This window comes from Artemia sp. Qi Xiang Cuo, chromosome 1 (genome assembly GCF_049724085.1).
Source record: "Artemia sp. Qi Xiang Cuo chromosome 1, ASM4972408v1, whole genome shotgun sequence".
Lineage (NCBI taxonomy): Eukaryota > Metazoa > Arthropoda > Branchiopoda > Anostraca > Artemiidae > Artemia > Artemia sp. Qi Xiang Cuo.
The window spans coordinates 41,127,995-41,155,319 of NC_142794.1; the positions used below are offsets into that span (position 1 = coordinate 41,127,995).

General features: G+C 36.8%; 1 protein-coding gene and 1 non-coding gene across 2 annotated transcripts; both read right to left on the bottom strand.

The window, feature by feature from the left end:
- Positions 1–691: 691 nt before the first annotated feature.
- LOC148956315 (uncharacterized) lies at positions 692–26,768 on the bottom strand. Its single transcript, XM_089103711.1, has 6 exons — positions 24,873–26,768; positions 20,817–20,915; positions 8,590–8,874; positions 6,656–6,827; positions 4,438–4,622; positions 692–1,164 (listed from the first exon to the last, which is right to left on the bottom strand). Exons 1-6 carry the CDS (start codon positions 26,761–26,763, stop codon positions 1,070–1,072), a joined length of 2,727 nt encoding a protein of 908 aa, XP_088959837.1. The 5' UTR covers positions 26,764–26,768; the 3' UTR covers positions 692–1,069.
- LOC148956316 (U6 spliceosomal RNA) lies at positions 23,079–23,180 on the bottom strand. The gene has a single exon (XR_016142596.1). It is a non-coding gene; the product is annotated as a U6 spliceosomal RNA (small nuclear RNA).
- Positions 26,769–27,325: the final 557 nt, after the last annotated feature.

The window sequence follows — 27,325 nt, forward strand, 5'->3', positions numbered from 1 at the left end:
CTGAGGCTTCTGTATTTCGAGAGTGCCACAACAGGGAAATCCCCAAAAGGTAGAACATGATGTAAGTTAATCAAATCTGTATTCTGCATTTGTTGTATTCTGTAATTAAGATGATTACATATTTCACAAAGGATCGTCTCTTATTTGCATGACATATCCGATAAACTGTGTTCCAAGCGATGTAATCTCCTGCCTTAACTACGGTTATACTTGTAAAGCTAAGATCGAAGTGGGTTCAATGATGACTAAGCAAAATTTTCAGCGCTGATTTATTGTGTGATAGACCATTCCAGCAGTGACATCTAATGGAAGCCAGGATCTTAGGAATTAATAGTAAGGCTATTTAGCTCCTTGAGTCAAATTACAAATTGCTGTCGAATAACCTAACTGACCTAAATTTTAAAAGGAAGAAAAAACCAGTGCTGTTTTAGCACTATTAGTATAGGAAAATTGAATAGAATATGTCATAAATGTTTCGTCTAAAATGTAAAATGCAATCCTCATAATTTGGGTCATTAAAACAAATAAAAATTAAAATTCAATTGAAATAAATATCCAAGCTCAAAGAATTGGTCTGGCAAAGTCACAAGAGATGACCAAAAAGAAAGAAGCTAAACGGTTTAGTCTTGGAGCTTACCATTCACTTGAATCTACTTCGAATCAGAATGTCTCACCTAAATACTCGAACATATCCTGAAATAAATTCATTGTATTCACAAATTTTGTTCAAAAGTATCATTAGAGCAAAGCAACAGACATTAAAAAATAAGGTTAAATAAAATTGAAAATACATCTTCAAAAGCATTGCTACATTTGCAGGCACTCATGAGTTTAAAGCAGCATTAGTTTCCAGGATCATGTCGAATCACTTGCCATCAAATATAGGATTTATCAGAAGACTCCATACCCAAGGATTGATTACTTAGCAGAGCCACCACTTGTTCACTAAAGTTTTGTCTTGAAGGGTTAGCTTTCCTCTTTTGAAAAACCAGATTTAGAAAAAATATTGAAAATCTATCACTTGACCACGGTGGCTCTTGAAGGACCCTATTTTGATGATTAAAGGGCTTTAAATCGGTTTCACAACTTCCTTTGCTGAAGCCGCAGTTGGAAAACGTTCGTGATAGCGTTGCAAAGTCACGTATCTGACAACCACTATTTTACCTGTAAAATAAGAGCTTGTTAACTATCTGTGAATCAACAAATTACATCAGTCACTATCAAAATCATGCCTCGCCGACAGTTGCGTCAATTTGGAGGGGGCAATTGTCCCTCAAGTTTTTTTGTCTCCCACAGATTTGTATCTAGGGGAGGGGAAAAAACACATAAATACGTTTTGTCTAGTATTTTTACTGAAGAATGTGTTTTGATAAAAATGTGCTTAATTAGTACTTGAACAAAAATGTGCTTAATTAGTACTTGATTTTTAAGTAAATAACTGATGCTAAAAAAACTATTTGAAGTCTACCCTTCGAATCCTAATGGATTCATTGTGACTCAGGGTCTTATGAATAAATACGTGGATAAGCAGTATTTCAGCTTTCGAGCAGAGCACTCGTATTAGGATTATATCTCAGTTCAAACCTGACAGTGAAGTACTTAGAAGGGAAAAGATGTCATGGATAGAAGGTGTTTATAAAATAAAATAGGAAGTAGTTGCAAAGTGGATATTAGAAACTTTGTGAGTGTGGGGATGAGACATAGGTAGGGTTTTCCATCGTAGTGTTATTTTCAAAAGTGTTTGAACTTATTATTATGTTTTATGCTTTTTGTTGTATTTGTATGGCCCATGTACGGCCATGGCCCATGAGGCTTTAGTGAGAAATTCATCTGTCTATCTATACTACAGTGGAGTATGTGTATAGTCTGGTAAAAAAAGCCTAGTTTTTTAAACAATCCTGCAACTCACATAGAAAAAAAACCAAATAAAAAAATAATGTAGAATGGATTTTGTTTTATATGTGGAATGTTCGTTTCATAGGCTAAAACATTAATTTTACAAATTTTCAATTCCTCAGTGTTTAAACTTAAAGTAAAGCTCCAATTATATACTTGTGGGAGGATTACAGCAGATCCACTCTAGAACGTGATAATGTTTACTTGTTTTAATTGCACTTTACTTACATACAAAAAAAATATCTTTATACTTTGAAATCTTTATTTAATGCACTAAAAACTAATTATAGATCCTAACTGGCTAATAAATCATATGTAAAGGACGAATAGCCTAGAGCTAACTAAATGAATTAAATGGTATGTTCCTTCATGGTTATTCTACTTGGTATTAGAGTTCAGTAATTTAGATTCCGGCCATGGATTCAAATCTCACTGCTGGTTGTTGTGTCGTAACAAAATTTCATTTGGCCTTTTTTTATATCAAAATTAAGGTTTGCAGGAAATAGATAGCCTATATAATTGACGTAATTATTAGAATAGGATTAGCCAGGCCAGACAGAAAAGTTAAAAAATTAATGGACAAATTCGTTACCAGAAAATCAAAATTACTCATTATGAACATGACGTCACCGGGGGTCGTACTGAAAATAGGACTGAAAGCAGAAATTTAAGGTACTATGGGGTCGGAAAAAGGGACTAGACTAGGGACCCATTTTTATGTAAATAATTTAAAATAACTAGAATGCCAAGCATTTTGCACTTAATTTGTGCATTTACTTCAATACAGCTCCTTCGAATACAATACAAATGAAACGAAAGGGACACAAAAATAGTAAAGTTGCTGTTTTTTGGCGACTTTTTCAAAACATTCGTGATCAACTCCCTGCTGTTTTTTTCGATAGTCCGAACGGCTACATTCAAGTCTTTGTCCAGATTGTTTTCTATCGGATTAACGACGCTTTTTGACTACTATGGTCCTTGCGTCGGCCCTGCAGTGTGTTGCAATACATGTAGTTAAACATTTCAAACAACAATACATTTGTTACTACCATCTTTATTTTCCTGGCATAAAATAAGTTGCATAGATGGCAGTTTCTCTATCGCCATTCCTACACTAACGGTTGTAGATATTCCAAGGAACCCAGAAAAAAACTTAAAGAAATATACATTAAAACAATGTAGACTCTAAGTATTTGATAATAAAACCAAGAATTGCAAATCAGAAAAGACGTGACCAACCGGTTCAAGAGGTAATTTTATTTCTAAAACCCGAGAAACGACAGAGCAGCTTTCCGACACAAGTGGAGGGAACATTTCTGAAATCACTCGAATACCCTTTTCATAGCCCAAACTTTTAGTGCTGGAATTTTAAGTTTCTTACACTAACTTAAAGCAACTGCAGGAAGCCAACGATTTGAAAACCATGCTGAAGTGGAGAGATTATTGCACAATTCACCACCCAAATAACCCACTCACATCTTTCTACAATAACGTGCCCAGAAATCTGCTCATCCTCTAGACATGACACATGTGTGCATCGAGAGATTAGTCATGTGTACTTGGTCTTGTATTAGCTAAGGAAAAAAATGTAGCTCAATTATTATTAATCCAGCCTCGTAAATTGACATCATCTAAAATCATAATGAAAAATGAATGAATTCAACATTGCTTGGCTCGATTACACACTCTATACAGTCTAACATGATAGCAGACGAATATAGATGGCGTACAATTTTAATTAAGATATTAGAACACCATTTATTGAACATGTGGAATGGGGATTAGCGATAAATGTGAAAATGAAATATGTGACTTCTTTTGTCTAAGATGTTTCAATGAAAGGAATACCAACACACGCTACATCCTTGATCCAACAATAAACAGGAACATTTAACTTTTCAGAATTTGGCAAGACGCCAAAAATAAGATTTTAAACTACTAATTAAACAAGTTTATTCTTCAAGGATATAAATAATAAAAACAAAATAAAAATTTCAGTAGGTAGCTGAAAAATTAGACTATGTAGCACATACAAATAGTTAATGTAATATTTGAATCGAAATCACTGAAAAATTATTGTTCTCATCAGGGACTTATGCGGTGGGGGAGGGGAAGGCTCGAGGCCATACCCCTTCCCCCCCCCCCAAAAAAAAAACTAAGTTTTCTTTAATTCCTAGGCTCTTCTTATTCAAACTACGAAAAAATTTGTTATTATTATTGCCCCCCCCCCCACCGAAAAAATGCCTAGATAGGGCTTGATCATGATCACAAAGGATCTCTTCTGTCTCCTATGAAGTAAATACACCTCCGCAATCTCGACTGGTGGATACAAACCCCATTAGAAAAGCCTTTCTTGCTTTCTAACTCGTGTTCAAAAAAAGTCTTTGATAAGGTCTTTGGTCTTACGCATTCGACAATATGTTCAATTATCCTATTCAATAATGCTATCGAAATCAACTCTCTCGATATTAACAAGAAGAGGCTCCAGACGTTCGTGTTAAATTTGCGGGAATAAGAGGTGACGATTAAAATGGACATTACCTCCATACCACCACGCATGAACAGCTGTGTATACCTTCTTCGCATCTTCTTTGGTTGCACACTTGACATAGACAACGCCATCTTTAGAAGCGGGATCGACAGCCATATGAACTATTCTGGCATCACTACATTTTTTAAGCAAGTCGTTGGCCACTCTTCTCTGCCAATCTTGACTCTCGTCCTCACTGTAAAGTCAAAACTTATGATGCTCAAAAACAAATATTAATCATAAAGAAAATACTTATTACAACTAGGCTATATGATGTACTTATGATGTACTTATTTATGATGTACTTAAGAACACTTATCAATTATACTAGAAATAAAGGGCAGGGAGAGAGGAATCAAATTGGTAATAAAACAAGGCAATTATTAGGGTTAGGAGTTTCTAACGTATATTTATTTATTTCCCTCAAAATTCCCTCCTCAAATTCCCGAGCTAGCCGAGTGGTAGAACGCTAGACTTGAAATCCTTTATCCGTGAGGACAGAGTTCGAAGTTCGCCGTTCTAAGTGTCGCCGGTTATTTGGTTTGGAACGGGGGTCAGTCACGTGACTCTCGGAGCTCAGCTAGTGTCGACCCAGCTATAATGTGTAACTGGATAAACATGGGGAAGGTAAACAGGAAGGGTGTGCGAAAGAACAGGATGGCTAGCCCCGAACCCCCATCGCACTTCCTGGCTGACGGGTCATGAAATGGAGATCAGCACCGCCGGTACAAACTGTAAATTCTAATGCCCTATTCTTTTTTTTTACCCCAAAATGAAGCAACATAGAAGGTAAGTAAATAAAGTTTACAAAAACACTCGAACAAGTCAAAGAAAGTGACAATTTACGGAAAAATAGACAATAATGCCTGGTTATCATAATATAAAGAAGAAAAAAGAAGCGTGCCTTTAAATAAATTGCGTTTCTCCTCGTATAGGCTTAAAGTTCAAAATATTTGAGTGGAGTTAAGAGAATAGTAAAATCTACTATTTCTTCCCCCCTGGTCAAGTAATTGTAACGCTGACCAATGCGCTTGGTAAAAAAAAACATGGAATGTAAGAAATTATTAGTCAAATGAATATATCAATCCATTCTTGAATATATCAAACAAAGAATTATATAGTTTATGTAATAAAAGGCATTTTAGCCTGAAAAGACTTTTCTTTACAAATATCAATACCTACTTGAATATATTAAAGACAGAATTATATAATCTATCTAACAAAAGGCATCTTAAGCTGAAAAGTCTTTTCAACGTCCTGAAACCGGACAATTTGATCAAATATCTAAACTGCCCGCAATTACCTAAACTGCACACACAAATATATAAGCTGCGCTCAACAATTGCTTTATGAGAAACAAATGAAAATGTTTTCTGATTTTACAAACAATATTATGGAATACTATTTTAAAAACTGTCTTTTAACGTTAATGCTTAGCGTAATATACGAAATTCGCTTTTTCCTAATTCAGCTATTCTAATTGAATTTTGGAACCAGCTTAATGGATACCTTTAGAACAAAATTCCAGTATTTTTTTCCTTTAATTAATAACACAGTATTATTTTAATTTAAAACGAAACTTACATTGTTGTTTCAATCATTACGGAATTCCAACAGCATTCAGCAAAAATTCATACATAACTATTTTAATACAATCACTTTTATTCTATTTGGGGCGACTGTTAAAACCCAGGGCTTAATTCGTGATTAACATATAACCATAATCCCACAAATTTATTCCAAAATTAGTCTGCTGAATTATCTGGCAATAACAAGATATAATTAGAAGTGTAACTGTAACACGAATAATAGGAGCATGGGAGGAGCTGGTGAACCGAAAAAATCTGTAACAGGAATAATAATCTGTAACTGTAACAGGAATAATAGGAGCATGGGAGGAGCTGGTGAACCGAAAAAATCTGTAACAGGAATAATAATCTGTAACTGTAACAGGAATAATAGGAGCATGGGAGGAGCTGGTGAACCGAAAAAATCTTGCAGACATGGTTACAATTCTTGGATAAGCAAATGTCTGCACAAGTAAATTATAGCAAAAAACATTAAGCGATCTCTGGGGGAAATGCAGATACCAATCCGCTTTTCGCTTGTCCACCAGGGATGTCTCGCTCTGACTTACCACTGAAACTGGAAAATTGGTGTGGAGTGACCTCTGCTACTCAATACCTCTGCTAAAATTTAATTAGATAATCAATCAATAAGCAGACTTACACATCTGGATCGAACATATGGCGTATTTTCAAGCAGGGTGTGGGGCTTTTGACTGGAGGGTGGTTAACTGCCGCTTCATCAACGTTAAAAGCGCTCCCTTGCCACCCTTTATCTCTATTGTCAGAACTTGGATGAATTGAAGGTAACCAACGCCAGACTTCATACATCTCACCTAAAAGTTGAAGATTTTCAATGACTATACACAAAAGTATAATACAAGAATCAGCGATGATTTAGTGCATCAAATTCAGCTCCCCCCCCCCCAAATGTCTCACTAATTAGAGGATGTATTACTGTTTACATACTGAGCAGTTAAAGCACACGATGAATAAATAATATATAAAAGTAGCTAGGACAAGTTCGCAAGATAGACCAGTGGTTTTCAAACAAGGGTTAACTTTGCAGAGCAATTCTAGAAGAATACGAAAATATTGCAAATTTTCTATAGGCTATTTATATATATATTTTTAGAACTTATTTTCATGACAATGGCTTAAATTTATGGGTATAGTCAATTTTTTTTTCGGGGGGACGGGGGGGTGATATAAACGCGAAAAACAAACAGTTGGGGAAATAATAAGAGGCCACCAAGTACTTAAAGGCCTCCAACCTGTCTTGGCCCGGTCGAAGGCCCAATACATGTCTTGAGATTTTGTAATACCGGTATATGCATATAATAAAGTATCTTTTTTCGTTTTGTTTATTTTATTTTTGAAACAATGGATGATAATACTCTGATCAGTACTAGTTAAATAATATGCCTCAATTACTAATGAAAATACATCTTAATATTTTATTAACCTATAAGAATTACAGTCATCATTAACTTATCAATGACCCAGTAGTATTCTTTAATAAACACTTAAAATAGTAGTTTTATTGACTTAATAAATAATGAAGTGCAAAACCAATTTACAATCAAAAGTACAGTGAAAAGTGGTTATTGGTACAGTTCTGTTATGACGTTTCAGAAGCAGCTTTAAGACCCCCGATTCCATTCCAAACTACAACTTACGATAATGATCGTCCCTCTGCACATTAATAACTCTTAGAATGGAATAGCGAAACAAATCAGACGTGACAAATGGCAACGGCATTGCAATTCCAACACAAAGCCAGATGTAGAAGAACTAGTTCGGACAAAGCAGAAGCATCCATATCATTGAGATTTGAGCATTTTCAGAAAAAAATTATGCTTTCCAAATAAATGACTGTTTGTCAACATGTTTTATTCACCCTATATATGTGCAGTGCTGAAGCATGGGTACAAAGACCCAATGTGAAAAGTACGCAAGCATTTTCGTAAAATAGTATTATCTTTTTATTTTTATGACAAAGGTATGTAAGCCGTCTAAAAATTTTTTGACGGCTCATCAAGTTGAAGTCAAAATATCGAGGGGAATATAGAAACAATGGGAACTAAAAAGAAAAAAAAAAAAAAAAAAAAAAACACGGAAAACCGGGATATGTGCAAAGGAAAAATTTAAGAGTAGAATAAAAGAACTTTTAGTGCTAACATCAAAAAGAAGCAACTATATCAAAACTTAAGTAATTTCAACATATTTTCCCACAAATTGTCTTGAATACACGCCAATCGTCATAGAGTGGACCACTCCAAATTCACCCATTCACATTAATCCTTTCTGACAAGGTCCGAAGTCATTACAAAAGCCAAAAATCTCAATTAATATGAAAATGATTGAAAAAGTTGTAAAAGTCATGGCATTTCAGAAGGGCACCATGCAAGAGACCCGCATGGGTTCGCGCCTAACCCCGATCCTCTTCCTGGGGGCAGCTATAGAAAATCATTCTTTAAACTCAAAACAGCAGTGTTTGGAATTTATTTTTCCGATGTAGCTTCAGAAATATGCCAATTATGCTACCAAAACGATTTTTTTACGTTAGTTTCATTAGTTTGTTTCTTTTATACAAACCTTGGATTTCCCTTAACTCTTTTCTGATGCGGGACTCGTTTCCTTCAATAAATCTTTCTACTTTCTTCCACAGGTTTTTTCGTTTTTCCTTTTCTTCAATTGGGATCAATTCATCTCTCACGTGTGTTTTAGGAAGAAAAGCATTGTCAGGTTGGTTGTCCTTTTTGCACGCTTCAGCATGTTCAGTCAGCCTCTGAATTACCCTTTTCACCATGTCAATTATTTCTTCTTCTTCTTTTTGCTTCCTTGCCACATAATAGTTACGACCCTTCAGCGCCAGGTACACTAAAAGAAGAACAAAACAAAAATGAATTTTAAATTTGAAGGATTATTTATATTGAATTCAAACATGAACATCGTTACATCGAATCAAAAATGATCGAAGGCAACTAGCCCCCCCCCCCGTCCTCTTTTTCTCATATACATCGGATCAAAATTTTGTGATGCCCATTTTGTTCAAAACAGTCCAAATACCATATAACAATGCATCCGGGTCGACACAACCCCCAGAACCCGGGAGCAATGGTTGTAAGTTATGCCCCAAGGGCATATAAAGTTTTCATCGAAGGGGTAATCGTATAAATTTTGGAGGAGGCTCATTTGATTGAAAATTGAATGTTCCTGTTCCCTTTTAAAGAGTCAAAAGTGGTCGGAGCGCAATTACTCCTCCCTCCCCCATGCCCTCTTTCCCTCATATACATGTAATCGAAATTTTGAGATACATATGTTGTTCAATATAGTCCAAGTATCATATAACAATGCCTCCTGGGTTGAAACAGCCTCCAGAGCCCGGGGGCAAGGGAAGTTATGCCACGAGGGCATATAAGGTTTTTATGGAAGTGGTGGTCGTATAAGCTTTGGATTGGAAATTGAAATTTCTAGTTCCCTTATTAAGAGTCAAAAGTGATCAGTGGGTAAGCAGCCCCGCCCCCCCCAACACCCTCTTTTTCCCAAATGCATCCGATCGAAAATTTGAGATAGCCATTTTCTTTAAAATTATCCAAAGATCATATAACGATTCCTTCGTGGTTGACACAACCTCGATGAGCCCAGTGGAATGGCTGGAGATATATAAGGTTTTTATCGAATGGGTGATCGTAAAAACTTTGGAGGTGGCTCATTTGATTGGAAAATGGAAGTTCTAGTTCTCCTTTTCAGAGTCAAATGTGATCGGAGAGCAACTAGTTCTCCACACCCTTTTTTCCCCAAACGCATACGATCGAAATTTTGAGATAGCCATTTTGTTCAGAATAGTCAAAGGATCATATAACAATGCCTTCTGCTTTGACACAACCACTCAGAACCCGGGGGCAGGGTTTTTTTTTAAGAAAGAAAGGGTTTATTCATTAACAATAAACATAAAAAAACCTGAAGCAATGCTTCTTCTTTTCGCTTCCTTGCGACATAATAGTTACGACCCTTCAGCGCCAGGTACACTAAAAGAAGAACAAAACAAAGATGAATTTTAAATTTGAAGGATTATTTATATTGAATTCAAACTTCAACATCGTTATCAGACAAACAACAGTTAAACCAAATGGTTGAATACCACTACTATCTCAACAGTTTAACAGAAATATTGTTTGAATCATTCGTTAAAAGGGCTTTACTTGCATTTCTTATTCCCTCACTTCCTCTCCCCCGACCACAACAAAATGATTGGCTAAGCAGTGAAACATAGTCCCAGCTAAATAGTAGCCATTGGTTTTTTTTAATACGTTTATTTGCATTTTACACTGACAAAATGTAAAAGATGTGCATTAGTGCTGATATAACTTTCCTAAGCAGAACAGTAGTTTTATATTGAAAATTTAATATAAACGTAATTTGAGTAATGATTTCAGTTCAATCATTCATTTACCGTATCTTATCAGAGACAATACTATAGCGTTGCCTATAGCAAAGGCTTCAATGTTTTATTATTTTTTCTTTTATTTATTCCAGAGGCACTTCATATGGAAGGGATAGTGTCATAAACTTCGAGGGGTGCTCATTGAATTGTAACTCGGAAGTTCTAGAGCCCATTTTGAGAGTCAAAATTGATCTGACGGCAACTAGCCCCCCCCCCCACGCCCTCTTTTCCCCAGATGCATCCGATCAAAATTTTAACATAACAATTTTGTCTAAAATAGTCCACTGAACAGATAACAAAAACTCCAGGGTCGACACAACCCACCAGAGCTCGGGGGTAAGTGTTATAAGTTATGCCCCGGGGGTATATAAGTTTTTATGGAAGGGGTGGTCGTATAAACTTTGGAGGAGGCTCATTTGATTAAACATTGAAATTTCTAATTCCCTTTTCAAGAATCAAAAGTGATCGAAGACAACTAGCCGCCCCCCCCCCCCCACCGCCCTCTTTTCCCCAAATACATCGGATCAAAATTTTGAGATGCCCATTTTGCTCAAAACAGTCCAAATACCATATAACAATGCATCCGGGTCGACACAACCCCCAGAACCCGGGATCACTGGTTTTAAGTTATGCCCCAAGGGCATATAAAGTTTTCATGGAAGGGGTAATCGTATAAATTTTGGAGGAGGCTCATTTGATTGAAAATTGAATGTTCCTGTTCCCTTTTTAAGAGTCAAAAGTGGTCGAAGGGCAATTACTCCTCCCTCTCGCATGTCCTCTTTTCCTCATATACATCTAATCGAAATTTTTAGATACCTATGTTGTTCAATATAGTCCAAGTATCATATAACAATGCCTGCAGGGTGGAAACAGCCCCCAGGGGGCAAGAGAAGTTATGCCAGGAGGGCATATAAGGTTTTTATGGAAGGGGTGGTTGTATAAGCTTTTGATTGGAAATTGAAATTTCTAGTTCCCTTATTAAGAGTCAAAAGTGATGAGTTGGTAAGCAGTCACCCAACTAGGCCTATATATAAATTAACTTATGAAAGGTGACGACAATTAAACACCAAAAGCAAAACAAGAAACGACAAAAAAAATCAAATAAAAAACCATTTGGTACCTCCGATCATCAATCCATCAAACCAAAAAAATCAAACAATCTTATCAACTTAATAACTAAAGAAACCAGAGAACTCATGACCCGTCCTTCTCATATACCCTAAAACAATTGTCTTTCATCAAACTTCTGAACTTGCTTGGGTTTGATTATATTCGGGCTGTAAGTTATGTCCCAGGGGCATAAAAGATTTTTTGGAAAGGGTAGTTGTATATACTTCGGAGAAGGCTCATTCGATTTTAAATCGAAAGTTCTATTTCCCTTTTTAAGAATCAAGAGTTGTCGGAGGGCAAATAGCCCCTTGCACTTTTTTTACCCAAACTATTCAGACCAAAATTTTAAGATAGCCATTTTGTTCGAAACAATTCAAGTGTAAAAAAATAGGGTTCCGGGCTGGATAATCCCCCCCCCCTCCCCATTCCGGCTCTCGTGGCCAGGACTATAGGATATGCTAAACTTTGAAGGGGGCCCATTTGACTGGAAATCGAAAGTTCTTGTGTCCTTTTTAAGAGTCAAAAGTGATTGGAGGGCAACCAGCCCCCCCCTCAGGCCTTTTTTCCCCAATCCGATCATTTAGCATCCAATCCAAATTTTAAAATAGCCATCTTGTTTAAAATAGTCCAAAAATCAAGTTACTATAGCTCAGGGGTTGACAGATCCCACACAGCCCCCAGGGCAAAGGCTATAGCTTATGCAAGTTGTACATTGTTAACATAAAAGGTTTTTGTGGAAGCGGTGGTCGTATTAATTTTAAAGGGGGCTCACTAGATTGGAAATTGGAAGTTCTAGATCCTTTTTTGAGTCAAAGGTGATCAAAGGGCAACCAACACCCCCCCCCCTCCTCGCCCAACCTCTATTTCCCAAATGCAAGTAGTCAAAATTTTTAGATAGCCATTTTGTTCAAAATTGTCCAACGGCCAAAAAAATATCCTTCCGGGGTTGAACCCCTCCCCCAGCCTCCGGAGCAAGAGTTGTAAGTTATACAAGATTGTTACTTTGATTTACTAATTTAAAGGGCAAGGGCTACAAGTTATGCAAGTTGCTTATTGTTATTTTGCTTACTTTAATACTTAATTACTTTGATATTCTTACTTTGATACTAGTTTTGATACTTTGATGAAACTTTGATATTAAAAAAAAGAAACAACTTTGATGCTAAAACGGGGAATGTTGAAAACTTGAAACTTTGGCAATCAAAGACAAACAGAAATTTAATTTAAAAAAAAAAAAAAAAAAAAAAAAAAAAAAAAAAAATATGAAAAGAGTCTTTCAAAGAAAAGCAAAGGCCGTATTAAACTTAGGATCAGTTGAAATATAAACTTATAATAATAAAAACTAAACACGACGGAAATTACTATTAAAAAATAAATGAAACCCAAAACAAACAGAAATTAAATAAACAATCATAGCTTACAAACATGCAACAGGTACTAATATAAATGAATAAATAAATCCTAAAACGAGTAAAACTGAAATCGAATATGCAAATCAAGCTTAAAACGAACAAAAATCACTATAAACATGAGTTTGGGTATCGCAAGGGTCTATGGAGAAAATTGAATTAACGAAGATCCACGTCAAGGAGGGAAAAATAATTTCACGTGGCAATTGACGCAGACTTGGTTGGCGAAAAATAGAAGCAAACAAGACCCTCCAAATATAAATAAATTGAAATAAAGCCAGCATATGAGCCACAGGGGCTAGAATACTGACAGATCAATATGCACCACTGTCAGGCAACCCATCACTATCTTGGGAGGTTACTGGCAGAAGTGCTAACATTCATAACAATGGAGCAGGAACCCGTCACTGAAAAAGTCATAGGGAGAGTCAGAGCAGCTGAATACCATGTCCATAATGAGACAGGCACTGCTCCCAGACCATATATTTATCGTTAAAAAAAATGGATAGTTGGAAATTATCCAAGTACTGTTCTAGAGATGTAGTAGCTGTAATGGTGAAAATTTTTATTGGACATGAACATGTAGTTATTAGTGGAGCATATATGTCACACGATGAAAAAGCACCACTAGGTAAGGTAATAGAACAAGTAGAATATTGTAAAGATGAAGGAATTCCCTGATTCTATCATGTGATGCAAATACGCATGATACTTATGAGGAAGAATAAATAACAATGGGAGGGTGTTAAGCCCCTTGAGATTCTGACTGGGGAGTCTTGTCTGGTGCGATCGGGGCTCGACACCCCCTTCTGTAACAACAAGAAGGGAAGTGTTGCATATGGCTTTCAAACAAGCAGCCACCCCTCGACGCCAGTGGAGGAAGGGGATCAGGCAAATATCTGGTGAGCTTCGGAACTAAGTTAAAAAACAAAGCTTACTCGGAGACTACTAAGAATAGCTATCCAAATAAATGTTCCCTAAGATTGGGATGCATAGTTGAAAGGACCAAAACTTCTCAAAAAAGAAATTAGGAAGGCAAAAGGACCTCATGGAGGAAAAAGACCTCACGGGCAAAAACTACCTCATGGATGAAATCCAGCTAAAGTATTGAGCCAGATGAAGCTAGTACTAAGCTACTAAGGGCTCTAAAGAAAGACAACCAGGCGAAATTGGGGAGTGAATTGAGGCTGATGGCACTCTTATAATTGACATTGAAGACATCCTAAACCGCAAAGCTAGAAAAGAAACCAATCCTATGCCAGCCTATAAAAGTAACCTAAGCTTTGGTTACTTAGAGGCTGGCGTATCTAACAGTAAGGAAAAATTGAGTCAAAAAAGCTGTAGGACATTTCAAAGCTTATAAAGACCCTGGAAAGGATAGGATATATCCCATAATGCTCAGAAAGAATGGGAAAAGATACAAACCCATTATATTAGGATGGCAAAGCGAAGCCTTGCTTTGGGCTATGTTGCTCAGGTCTGGCTGAAAGCAAGAGGCGTTTTTATACCTAAACCAGGGAAGAAATATTATTCGAACCCTTGGTCATATAGAATGATCAGTTTCGCATCCTTCCAATTAAATTTGATGAAACGATTTACCTGTTCGTATCAGATGAGTAATCCAGTGACCGAAGATATGATTTCTAATAACCAAATAAAATTCAAATTAGAAGGCTCCACTGAAGCTGCAATACATCAATTGACGTGGTGAGTGCAGCAAGCCTTTGAGAATAAGGAATATGTGCTACGCATTTTCTAGACATAGAAGGTACATACGATAATGCCACTTTTGAAGCCATAGAGACAGCTAAGGAAGTACAGATCAATTCATTCAGAAATAGAACTGCCACAAGCCACATGTAGAGATGAAAGTAGTTAAAAAATAAAAATAAAAACTGTTCATATTGGATGCCCTCAGGGGGGAAGGTGAAGTTATGGATAGATTATTGTGGCTTTAAAAATGGCATTCGGGATATACGCAGGCATATGCTCATGATTTAGTATCCCTCCTGAGGGAAATGTTTTAGAACACTGGTTGAAGTCAGACAGCATGTGTTGAGCAAAATCCACATGTGGTCACATGTGGTTTATGTCAAAGACATAAACAACGATTAGCTCCCAATAAGAGTGAGATGGTAGTTTTCACAAAAAGAGGAAATGGCAAGCCCCTTTTCCTCTAAAAACTTATGACCGTGAGATCTCCCTGGAAAGACAGGTTAAGTAAGTTGGAGTCATCTTTGACCATCAGCTGCGCCGGAAAGCACGAAAGCCTACAGCTCCTCTAATCCAGTGTCAACGACTGGCGCGAAGCAACTTGGGCTTAGCCCCTAGTAAGACAATGAACCTTTACAAGACTATCATGAAGTAGTGGCATGGATCAATTCAACTCAGACAAAAAGCCCTATAGCCCTTTTAGAAAGGGTGCAAAGGCTAGCACACCTAATGATAACGTCAGCATGCCATGGAGCTAATTCTAGGACTTCAACCTACAGAAGTTTTACTAGAAGAAGAAACAATAAAATGTGCTGTAAGACTGCAGATTAGCGGTCAATTGACGAAAAGACAGCAGATACAAAAATGGGAAAATTAAAAGCCATGTTGACGTTTGTAACCTAATGATGCTTAAGTGGAAAAAGCTGCAGATACCTAGGAAATAACATCATCCCACAAGGAAAACCCGAAAGGCACTTTCAGATCACCATAAAGGAGGATAAAGAAGAAATGAAACAGGAAATAAAAAAAGCTCAACAAGAATGGCTGGTGATTTGATGGGACATCAGGAACAGAAATAGTAATATACCAGAACACACCTGATTTGAAGGAGATAAAAAATTATCACCAGGGAGGGTTTGCTACAGTTTTTTAGTCTGAAATGTTTGGAATAGAATAGGCAGCTAGAACACTGATTCAGAAAGAAAGTACAGATAGATATATATGTATTTTAATTGTTTACCAAGCATGCCTTAAGGCTCTCCAGAATATAAAGAGCCGGTAAAGAAGCGAATGGGAATGCTATGAACAGGGTTGCCACCCTGGCCTGGAAGAATTTACTAAATATGAGAGGAAAAATTTACTAAATCGCATCTGTTTTTACTAAATGCTCAAAAATTTTTTTGCGCGTGCGGCTGCCGCCGCACGCGCACCATCAAGAATCGATTTTTACTATAGGAGGATAATCAAAAGGATTTCCACAATCTTTTTTCCTTTTTTCTTCTTTTTTCTTTTTTCCTTTTTTCTTCTTTTTTCTCTTTTCCTTTTTCTTTCGTTTTCATTGTATGATTTAAAATTCCGAAAACCTATAAGTTCAAAAATCCTTTTTTTTTCGGATTATTTGGATGTACTTCCGGATAGGCTTCATATTCCAGATGCGGTGTATCCAAGACGTCAAACAATAGTATGGAATCTTGGACTCTCGAAATCCTGCTGGTGAAGCCTGGCTTTAATTTTATCAATGGTCTTCAGGTCATAAAATTCAGATATATTGAAAAATTAAAAAACAATCAACGAAGAAAAACATCTTCAACTCATATTCACGAAGCAATTCAGGCGATGGAGTGCTTTGAATCTGAGGTGTGTTTGACAGTGACGGCTTTTGAAATTTGTCCCCCAGTTTTCGTTTTTAGGTTTGAAATCTAAACCCTTCAATTTTGCATTTTTAAGAGGAAATTTGCCAGTTTTAAAACACTAATTGGGCTGGTCTTTAAATAAGGGATAAGCTGCTTACAAAGATTTCTGGCAAATTTTAAAGCGATTAATTTAGGATTTTTTTTAACTGATTTTTTCTGGATTTTCTCTCGTTCGTATGCAAGGGAATCAAAAACCAATACAATCTATGTCACTTCGAAACGGAAATGACGTAATCGGCTACCGGTTTAGTTGTAAAAGTATGTAAATTAAAAGTGCACCTCAAATTGGACTAGGGCTGCCAAGGAAAAGAAAACTTAAATAACATAAAATAATTAGTTTAAAAAAAATAACATTGTGTCAATAGTCTTTAGGCCAGGCAAATCATACAAATTGAAAACTGAGAAGAAAAATATGTAGTCACAATTAAAAAAAGTCGCACTTAAAAGGCTTAATCTTCCTCGGCCTTATCCGAATTTAAAGTATCCACTAGTGTCAAATTCTGACTGAAGGGATCTACTTGTTTCCATTTCTTGATAGCCCGAGTCAAATCGCTGGGGATCACCCAGTCATGTACTCCACTTGGCGACCCGAGAACAAGTTGCTTCGTTTTCATCAGGGATGAAGCACTCGAGACATTTAGCCTATTCCAGTTTTCAGTTTTGATGACCGATAAAATCAATAACTGTCTCTCTGCTCCAGCACTTGAATGGGGCAAGCTGCAGGGAGTCTTGGGCAAGTATGCAAAAAGTTTGTTTCCAGCAGCGTCTTTAAAAAGGGACAAAGCTAACCAACAAACGTAGCAGCTGTTATGAGAGTCTGAGGAAATTTTCTGAAAACAAATTAAGCCGGCATACCAGTCCTGATTTTAAATAGTTTGCCTTTCAAAGCGAGTATCAAGAAGAAGCCGAGAGAAAAGTAGAGATTTTTCAGCGCTTGGGTTGACGCAAAATCGCAAAAATGAGAGCAATAGCAGCCATAATTTCTAACGTAATCAAAATCACATTTTGTAATGAAAGGACCCTAATACTGTCCCCTGAATTCATGGAAAATAACAAAAGTTTTGTTTACTACAAATCATGACTTTTTACTAGATTTCAGAAGATTTACTAGATCCTCTAAATTTACTAGATTTTTTTTTTACTAGATCTAGTAAAATCCTACTGACGGTGGCAACCCTGGCTATGAAGCACTGAATAGTCTAGCTTCCAAAGGAAATAGAATTACTCTGATTCCTTGGACACTCATGGATTAAAGGTAATGAGATAGCAGATGAAGCAGCCATGGCGAGAACATCACTGAGAGGTTACGCACAAAAGCCTTTCACTTCCATCTTTCAGAGCTGCTGTAAAGCCGAGATAAGGAGGTGGAGTATTGGAAGGGTGGAACAGAATTGGCATAGGAAGGTGGGATGTAAGGAGACAACGGAAGTACCTCCAAAGTTAAACTTCCCCACGATTGACCACTAACTTCGGCTAAAAATGTCAGAGATAAGATTGATGACTGAAGGCATAACATGAATCGGAAATTTTGGGAAGCACATTGGCCGTGTTGGGACAGCTGATTCCCCATTTTACCAAAAATATACTATGGCCGTGGAAACAAGAAGGCAACTGATAGAAGAATATCCAGCAAGGTGTAGACGTCGGCTGGAGATCTTTCTATGAGGTAAATGTTACGCTGGATGACATTTAAGGGAAAGAAGAGTTTAACAGCTGGCAAAGTATATCATAAGGGGAGGGGAAGGGTCAAATCCATCTTTGGTTCCTCTAACCAATAATTATTTTTGGCGGGTTTGGAGGCAATGGGCGTCTGAAGCCTGAGCCTCGACCCAGAGTGTACGGGTCCGCCCTGCCATTAACTGGAATTAAAATTTAAAAATCATTCAAGATTAAACACTTCAAATTATTAGTTAACTGACTTACCCACAAAAACATCTTGGAAAGAACATTTATCATATTTTGTTGTATTTATGAATTTAGTGTTTCAAACTTTATTCACATATCACAAGAATCCTTATTTTAACAATATCACTTTTATTAAGCCGAAAGATGACATTGCTCTTCTTCAATTAGATTTATAGCACAAGTTCTAAAATGAAAACCTAGATTTCATGTATATTCAACACCATAAAAACATTTACCGAAATATAAGAGCTTCCTTTGAGGGTATTCACCGAGTTTACACCAATTGCGCAAACAGGAAACAATGTGTGAGGGGATTAAAAGAGTGCTTATGTTTGAATTTTTACAAGCAAAAAGCATTGCCGAATTTACGAAATTAGTTTCCACATATTTGTGTTGTATTTCATGGTCCAACATGGCAACACTGTCCGCAAAAAAAAAATGTGCAGCTTTTTACCTAAATATTCGTGTGAGAACTTAAAAAAAATCATAGAGAATTCCGGCTTTCATGTATGAATATGTAAGTTGGAGCCTTGGTACTTCAAAAATGTACTTAGAAAAGTTAATAAAGCTTTACAACAACACATTTACAAGTCTCTGTAGTAACGTTTTCTTTTTCCTTTCAAACTTCGTTTGGTACCTTTCCTGCTCGGGGAGGGGTTGAGGATTTTTTCCTTTTTAACATGCAGTAAGCCGCGATCATATTAACGCACCAGCACCCTTAATATCAGAGCTCCGTTCCTTTAATATTATGCTGGAACCGTTTTCCTTGTTCCTCACTTACTGCTCCCAGATTTTTTTGGAAAACAGTCCAGATGAGAACGAAGAAAATGAGCTTTAAATCTCAAGTTATCTCCTAACAGTTTGTAGTTATTCAACAGATTACTACTACTACTACTACTACTAACAACTTACCGCAGCACCAAGCCGCCAGAGGCCAACAAAGCAGCGCACGCACCTCCTCCATCCCAATCTATTTAAAGCCTCTCTTTTTACACCCGCACACGAAGTTCCCATTTCCTTTAAATCTTTCTTTATGACGTCCTCCCATCCCAGACGAGAACGGCCTGCTTTCCGTTTAGCCGTAGACGGTTGGCCAAAAAGAACAATCTTCGGCAATCTGCCATCCTTCATCCGCACAACGTGCCCTAGCCACCTCAACCTTTCTTTCATTAAAGCCCTAAAGAGCGGTATTGAACCACATTTTTCGTATAGCCTATTATTTGAAATACGGTCAGTCAGCCGGGTACCCAGAACAATCCTTAAGCAATTTCTCTGGAAAACCTCTAGCAAATCTTCATCTAATTTTTGGAGCGCCTAGGCTTCAGAGCCAAATTTGACCACTGTCTTCACTGTGGCTTCTACTACTCTAATCTTGGTTTGCAGACTTATCTTCGTATTCTTCCAAACTTTTTTTTAACTGTGAAAAAACACCCTGAGCCTTGGTTATCCCACTTTTCGCATCTTCACCGCTCCCGCCATCTTTACTAATAATACAACCAAGGTACGTAAAGCTGCCCACCAGATCAATCGTTTCATTACCCAGCGTCACCTTTTCATCTTCACTTATTCCTAGCCTTAGTGACTTAGTCTTTTTAACATTAATTTTTAAACCTATTCTAGCACCCTGAACTCGCACAACCTCTAAAACTTCATTCATTTTGCTCACACTTTCATCTAGGATGCTTAAATCATCAGCATAATCTAAGTCACCAGATTGGCAACAATATTTTGGTTCCAAGAAAATCAAATAGCCTGCCGCTTATTTCAAAACTCCCATGTTTTCCTTTCCTGGTCTTCCATTTTCTTGAGTCTTTTCCTGGTCTTCCAAGTTTCCTTATACCAGGTCCAGTAAATAACCATTCTTGAAGTTTTGCCTCAGAAATGTTGGGAAACTGCTCACAGAAATATCTTACACACTTCGATTCTTTAGGCAATTTTATCAAAAGCCTTATCTATGTTTAATATTATGTTTTGTTGCTTACAAAAGGCACTAGATGTAGCAATGTCCATTCAAATGAGTGCTTAAACTATGATATTTCAGCAGCCCTATAAGTGACAAAAAAAGGAGACACCTCACTACTTCCCTGGCGAAAGTTATTTCCTTGATGCTGAGGATGAGCAGCTCATAAAGTTATTAAAAAAAGTTATTAGCAGTAACAAAAAGTTATTAAATTTTTTTATTTTGGTACAGAACGTTCCTTTCCGAACGAAAATCCTTCAGCGAGTCGCTCAACGGGATCTCAACCGTGTGCCGACAAGTATGACAGTGACAGAGAAAGGTCAGAATGCAAAGTGCAGATATTTAGTAGGTCCAAAACAACTTACCTCCAAGTCCAATGAATACGATCAAAAACACATTCCAAAAAACACCAACAGCAATTGTTACAAAAATATTACTTTCGCCGTCTTCAGTCTCCAATTTCCCTGAAAGTTTGATTTATCAATTTACAGGGAACCGAACAAAAAAAGCGAAAAAAAAGAAAAATAAACAACAGAAGAACCATAGAAAACTGGCAAGAGCAATTCGAACGTCTCTCACTTCCTAGTTATCCAACTGACAGGTGAAAGAAAGGGAGGAAGATTGTCCGTAGTTTTTTTATGAGCATATTTACAAGAAGAGGTTGTCATATCTCAGCCAAACTTAATGAGAAAAAAGAACTAGTGCTCTAGTTGTTCCTTGCTGGTGCCAGGACACAATCTGACCTCTGTGGGGAGAAAGGGAAAGGGGTTCCCTAAATCATCGTCATTTTATCAGGGTTGGTGAATCTCAACCAAACTCGGTGGGTTGTAAGAGCTATGGGAATCAGGATCTACTTCAACCTTTATGAGGAAAGGGTTTCTGAATTCTAGTCATCACGTGTGCCTGAACGGTTTTCAGGTCTCAAATAAAATTGGTAGGAAGCCAGAAGTGTCTTAGCTCTGGGATTTTTTCTGGGCAGCGGGGGCTAGGGTCTGAATCGATTAAAGCAGACTGGCTTGGGTCAACAAAACTTGACACCCACATTTTTACTACACCCTTTGGACAGCCCCTCAGCCAAGGGCTTTTTCTATGCTTTTTTAGGGAGCAGCGGGGATTAGATAAATTGAGTTAGAAGCATCTTAGTATGATGCAGAAAGCGACAGAATATTATGGAAACATTTATCTGGTAACCACTTCTAAGTTAGTAGAAGAGCTGGAAATGTTCAATTATTTGAGGGGTAATACCTTTTAAATAGGTGTAAAATAACAGAAGCTTGCAAGAAACTGATTTTTCTTATAACTTAATATTGACAAAGGCAGTTCCATGTTAGAGGACTACCTAAGTGCCCCTTGTGTACGGCGTTGGTTGTAAATATGTAACTTAATATATCAGAATCAAATACCCTATAATAATTTCAATATACCTGACAAAGACAAAGGTTGAATAAAAACAGACAAACATTTTAGCATTTTCTGACGATTTTCTGTTTCTCTTAAACAACAAATTTGAAGATACAAGATTCCTTTAGAAGATTAAACCATGTTACTTGTAATGAAATCCTTCTAGGCTATCCTTTTTTCAGTAATAAATTACCAAGCGATTTTTTTCAGTGAGTGAGCTCCCTAGAAGATGTTTTTGCTCCTCGCCCTAAATGAATTTTGGGTTCTAAGAAAACAGATCATAAACGGTGTGATGAAAAGCCATATAGACATGATCTCGCAACACCTTATGGTTCATTCAGACATTATAGAAGATTGCAAAGTCTTTAAGGTACAGAATGATTTCGCTAAAGAATTCCTTAAAGGACAAAAATACTTTCAAATGGAATCTTTTTTTAATGTTACATTAGGAGATCTGACTTATGAAAGGAAAAAGCATACTCTTGAAGAAGGTTTTCCTGATTGATATTTACTAAAGCTGAATTTCCCAACCTTTTCTTAATCGGGATCCTTTTCAGATTTTTGAGAGATGTTAACAAACCCCCTTTTCTGTCCTCCATATTTGATAAATAAAACACAAACTGTTTTAGCTTGGAAATATATTTTCGAGTTAAAAAAATGAGAATATTTATATTTTGCATTGTTAATGCGGTGAATAATCTTGTGATAAGCAACTGTTATAATACTTTGTTCAATTTTTGTCAGATCAATTTTATGTCTTCTTGAACATTCGGCTTATTTTGTTTCTTCTAAGAATCTAAAACACCGATATCTTTCGACATCCGATTTTAACCCCTCGTACATAGAGAAGAAAGTAAAAGATACAGAGTATGGCAAAAAGTCATTTACAACCTTGAACAAAAAAATAAAAATATATATAATTGTATATTTAAAGTTTTTACTTTAAATATACAATTATAACACCTAAATATATTTAAGAAATTCAATATGGGCAGATAATGATATATATCCGAAATATCTACTTAGATTGTATTCATTGTGTTACTCACTGTATTAAAAAAATTCATTGTTATCTTCTCTTCTTTTGTGAACAAAAATCTAGTCACAAGAATGAAGAACTAAATCAAAAATTATAAACGAGTGGAATAACTAATCTTCTATCTTTTGTATTTTCAAATGGTGAACAGCACCCATGTGTCCATGACATTTTGGCCCCTGGCCAAGAAAATACAAACCTACTTCTTACAGACTTTGCATGTCAAGCCTGTGCGGAAACCTTACTAATCTTCTGTGTTGTTCCTATTTCAGAATATCTCCTCCCAAAGGAGGACTGCGTCAAAGGTGGTAAGTAAATGTGCCTGTATGATCTTTTTTTCTTTTTTTACGATTCAAGCGTTTGAAGCAGAGGTCAAGATTATTCTTTAGAAAAAAATCCAGCGTCTAAGATAAAAGAAACAAAAAAGGAGGGGCGAGGGGCTTAGCAAGATAAAATGAAGTACCCTACTTTCATCAAAAGTAAAACAAAAAAACGGGTTTACGGAAAACTGACATAAGTTATTATTTTACCAGTAATACTTGAAGGCTCAAACAATAAAACAGTCTGAAATCCTATAGGAATGAACAATTTGACAACGAGCTTTAAATTAAATTGGTAAGACAAATTATGCCTAATTCAACAAAATGGGGAAAACTAATGGTTTTCACAAAAACCGTTGGTTTTTCGTTTGATTTTTCCTTAGGTACGACAGGATTTCTTGCTTGATCTTTACTCTAGAAAAACCTATAGGTTTTGGTTTTCCTATGGCCTGCAAAGGCCATAGCCCCCATCCACACCCATGATTTCCCCAATCATAACAATTGAAACTTCTGAGATAGCCATTTTGTTGAGTATATTTGAAAGATCTGGTAATTAAGTCTTTGGGGATACCCTCACGGCAAGGGATACCAGCTTTAGTAGTTACCCATTATTAAGATTTAAGGTTTTTCTAGAAAGGGTGGTCGTGTATCGTACAAACTTCGGATGCCCCCCCCCCCTCCTCACCCATCATTTCCTCAAACACGTCAAATCCAAATTTTTGGATGGCCATTTTGTTAAGCATATTTGAAAGGTCCAGTAATTATGTCTTTGGGGATGGCACTTCTAAAAACACTCTAAATATGAAAAAGAAGGGCTTCCTTGCTGCATCTTCGCCTGTGATAAAAATTCGTCTTGTCCTAATGGAAGCACATTTCATATTTGATTAATAGCTCATTTCTTCAGCTTAATTTTAAAATCACGCTGGGTCTGAAACAGATGAATTAAATGTAGATGGTGATGTAAGTTGTAGAATGCACATAATTATACTGATTTGAACTAAGGGAAAGATATAGAGAAATATATAGATTTTTAATTAAGGAGAAGTTTATACAGATGATATTTTACAGAGGTGAATGTAAAAATTGTCCGTATGAACAAGTCTTGGGCTTTTCCTTTTCGTTTTCCGATGGGAAAATCCCATGCGTATGAATCCGTCATGATTCTTAAAATCATCAACTGCTTAATATGATGGTAGTCTAGATGGCACTGATCATAATGAAGAAGATATTGAAAATTAATATGATGCGAAAATTGGCTTATGTTTAATCAGAGTCTTACCAACAGTCCAAATAATATGTATTTTTACATAATAAATACGAGCTTAAGATACAATTTTTATTCATTTCAAAAACAATGTTTGATTGTGGAATAAGAAGACATTTTCCTAAACCCACTAAAATCTCTGGTTCTTCAAAAATACTTCACTTTTCCAATTCCCAATGTAATTCAGGCTAATCGCCCCATCCAATTAGGCATTTTTTTTTTCATTGTAACAATGAATCAAATCCACATAGCTTCTATTTTTCATTCAACAAAATTTACTTCTCTGGAGCGGAGTCACTTTAATATTGAATCTCTCTTGCATAACCATTCTATTTGAGCATTTTTTTTTATCTTCTATAAATTAGAAAAAAATAATAATAATAATGAATGAAATACATACCTTTAGCATTCCTTAACTGCCAATACAAATACATCAGAAATGAAAAGAATCCAATGCAGATGTGAGGCAGATACTTTGCCCATAGAACTCCAGCGGTCATTTCTAAATTGCTAGGTATATCTGAAGATTTCACTTTTTCAATCACCTTTGAAACAGCAATTCTTTTTGGTGCTGGCTCTTCATCTTCATCTTCACTTGAACTTCCTTCTTTCCCTTGAGCTATATTTGATGGAATTTGCTGCCTTGGCTGCAGGAAAGATGGTAGATATGCCGAGAATCTAGCTCTTGCAGGAGTTGATAGTCTATAGATAGCTGGAGAATTGAAAGTGTTATTCAATTTAGTCTGTGGTGTTAAAGAATCACTAGATTGTTCTTCATAAAACCGACGAGAAGGGGTTCCCATAGGTGCAACTAATGGAGCAGAAGAAGGTGCAGTATTTCTTTCTGCTAGTTTCTCAGCTCGGGTGGGTATATTATAAAACGTAGGGGTTTGTTTTGAAAAAGGTATTGATGGCCTTTCAGGTGGAGTGACTATAGGCTGATTATTACCTCCAAAGAGCCGAGCTTTCAAATCAGCTACAAATGCGCTTCTTTCACTATTAATGTTAGTTTGTGAGGAAGAAGTACTTGACGTATAAGTGCTTCTATTATACTGATGCAATGGATACTGGCTGGATGGTCTTGAATGAGATGTTGGCATTTCCCTTTCAGAATATGTGGGCTTCTCGAGCCTGGATATCCCAGAAGAAGCACCTTGTGCAGCAGCTGAAACACCATGTGTACCACTCCTTGAGCTAACCAAAGAAGAGCTTCTTTCAGTACTGAATGGTTGTGTATTAAATATTCCTTGCCCGGATAGAATAGGAGATGTATCAGGAGAAACATTTGCTGCTTTTGCTGATGTAGGGGCTAGATATTGCTTGTCAAAGCTGCTTATATGAGTTTGAGATGGGAGAAATGGGTGTGATGTCCTTGAATAACCACTAGTTAAAGCAGATTGTTGAGCATCTAATGCTGGTGAAGAATGGGATATTACTGTAGGCTGTGAGGGAGGACTAATTACAGCCGTAGCAGGTTTATTTCCAGTAGTATTTTCTACTCTCTTTACCTTCTTTGGAGGAAAGGAGGGAACATGTGAAGTTCCTTTTTCACGAGCTCGAGCTGTTCTTCTGACTGGAATGTCTACAGGACTTGTATCCACTTCATCATCAACATCCATAGAATGTTCTGAATCACCGTTTTCTTCTTCCCTCACTGTTGAAGTAAAAATTTGTTTCCGAGATGCACTTCTAGATCTTGCTCTTGCGTGTTTGATCTTTTTAATGAGGATATCCCTGTTCTTAACTGTGATCTTAGGCTCTTCCCAACCTAATTCTCTGAAGCTTCGTTCAATATCAGCATCAGTGCAGTCAATAGGTAACGTTTCTTCAAGTTCTAGCTCAGGTGTCTGAGGCCTTTTTCTAGATCGGCCAGGAGAGCGAGCAGTAGATCGAGTTGGGGACTTCCTAAGGTCTTCCCCACGTTGCGTGGCAGAAGCTACAGATGGCTGATGTTTTTTTAAACGACTGATAAGAACGTTTCTTGTGCTATCATTTACTGGTACTACTGGTAAATTATACTCTTGTAACTTCTTAAATATTTCTTCATTTGATAAGCTGTCAAAATCCTCCATTTTCTGCAAAAGTCGACCAGGAGAGCGAGCAGTAGATCGACTTGGGGACTTCCTGGGGTCTTCCGAGCGTTGCGTGGCAGAAGCTACTGATGGCTGATGTTTTTTTAAACGACTGATAAGGATGTTTCTTGTACTATCATTAACTGGTACAGCAGGCAAATTATACTCTTCTAATTTCTTTAATATTTCTTCATTGGATAGGCTGTCGAAATCCTCCATTTTCTGAAAAAAAAAAAAACATAACCAAATTCGTATATTAATAACCTGTAACCTATGCCAAGCCAGAGCCGTGACTGTAAATGGTGCTGCAGGGTGACCATGAGGAGTGGTGGCCCTTGAGCTAGTTACAGCCTGATAAAGTGGATACTAATTAATGGGTAATTCTTCAGGGTTCTGTTTGTTTTGGGAAGTATTTTTGGGTGAGAAACCTCTTCCTAACCAAGTTAGATGTCATTCTTTGTGATGATTTTGATGATTATTCAGTTTTGGAACATCTTACTGGATAAGTCAGCAGCTTTGTTTTTTAATTGTCCTAAGGAGGTCTTTTAATTGTCCTAAGGAGGTTTCTACAGTGAGGCTTAATGGAGTTGATATAACACTATCTAATAACACCACATACAGTAACTAATCTATTGGTTGTACTTTTCGAGATCTAGAGTTCCAGTTCCAAAATTGTGTATACAGGGTATATGAACTACCAATTAGTCCTTTCACCCCTTTGACTCTCCAAAAAGTATCATTAGATATTCAGAAATCCATCGTCCTCCTCTGTAACCGAGTC

Bases quoted from the DNA above. Each gene is read 5' to 3' on its own strand.
- LOC148956315 (XM_089103711.1), bottom strand. From the start codon at position 26,763: ATGGAGGATTTCGACAGCCTATCCAATGAAGAAATATTAAAGAAATTA. The intron at 20,916-24,872 runs GTATGTATTTCA...TCAAACTTTCAG, and splicing joins GCAGTTAAGGAATGCTAAAG to GGAAATTGGAGACTGAAGAC. The intron at 6,828-8,589 runs GTTTGTATAAAA...TTCAACTTTTAG, and splicing joins AGAGTTAAGGGAAATCCAAG to GTGAGATGTATGAAGTCTGG.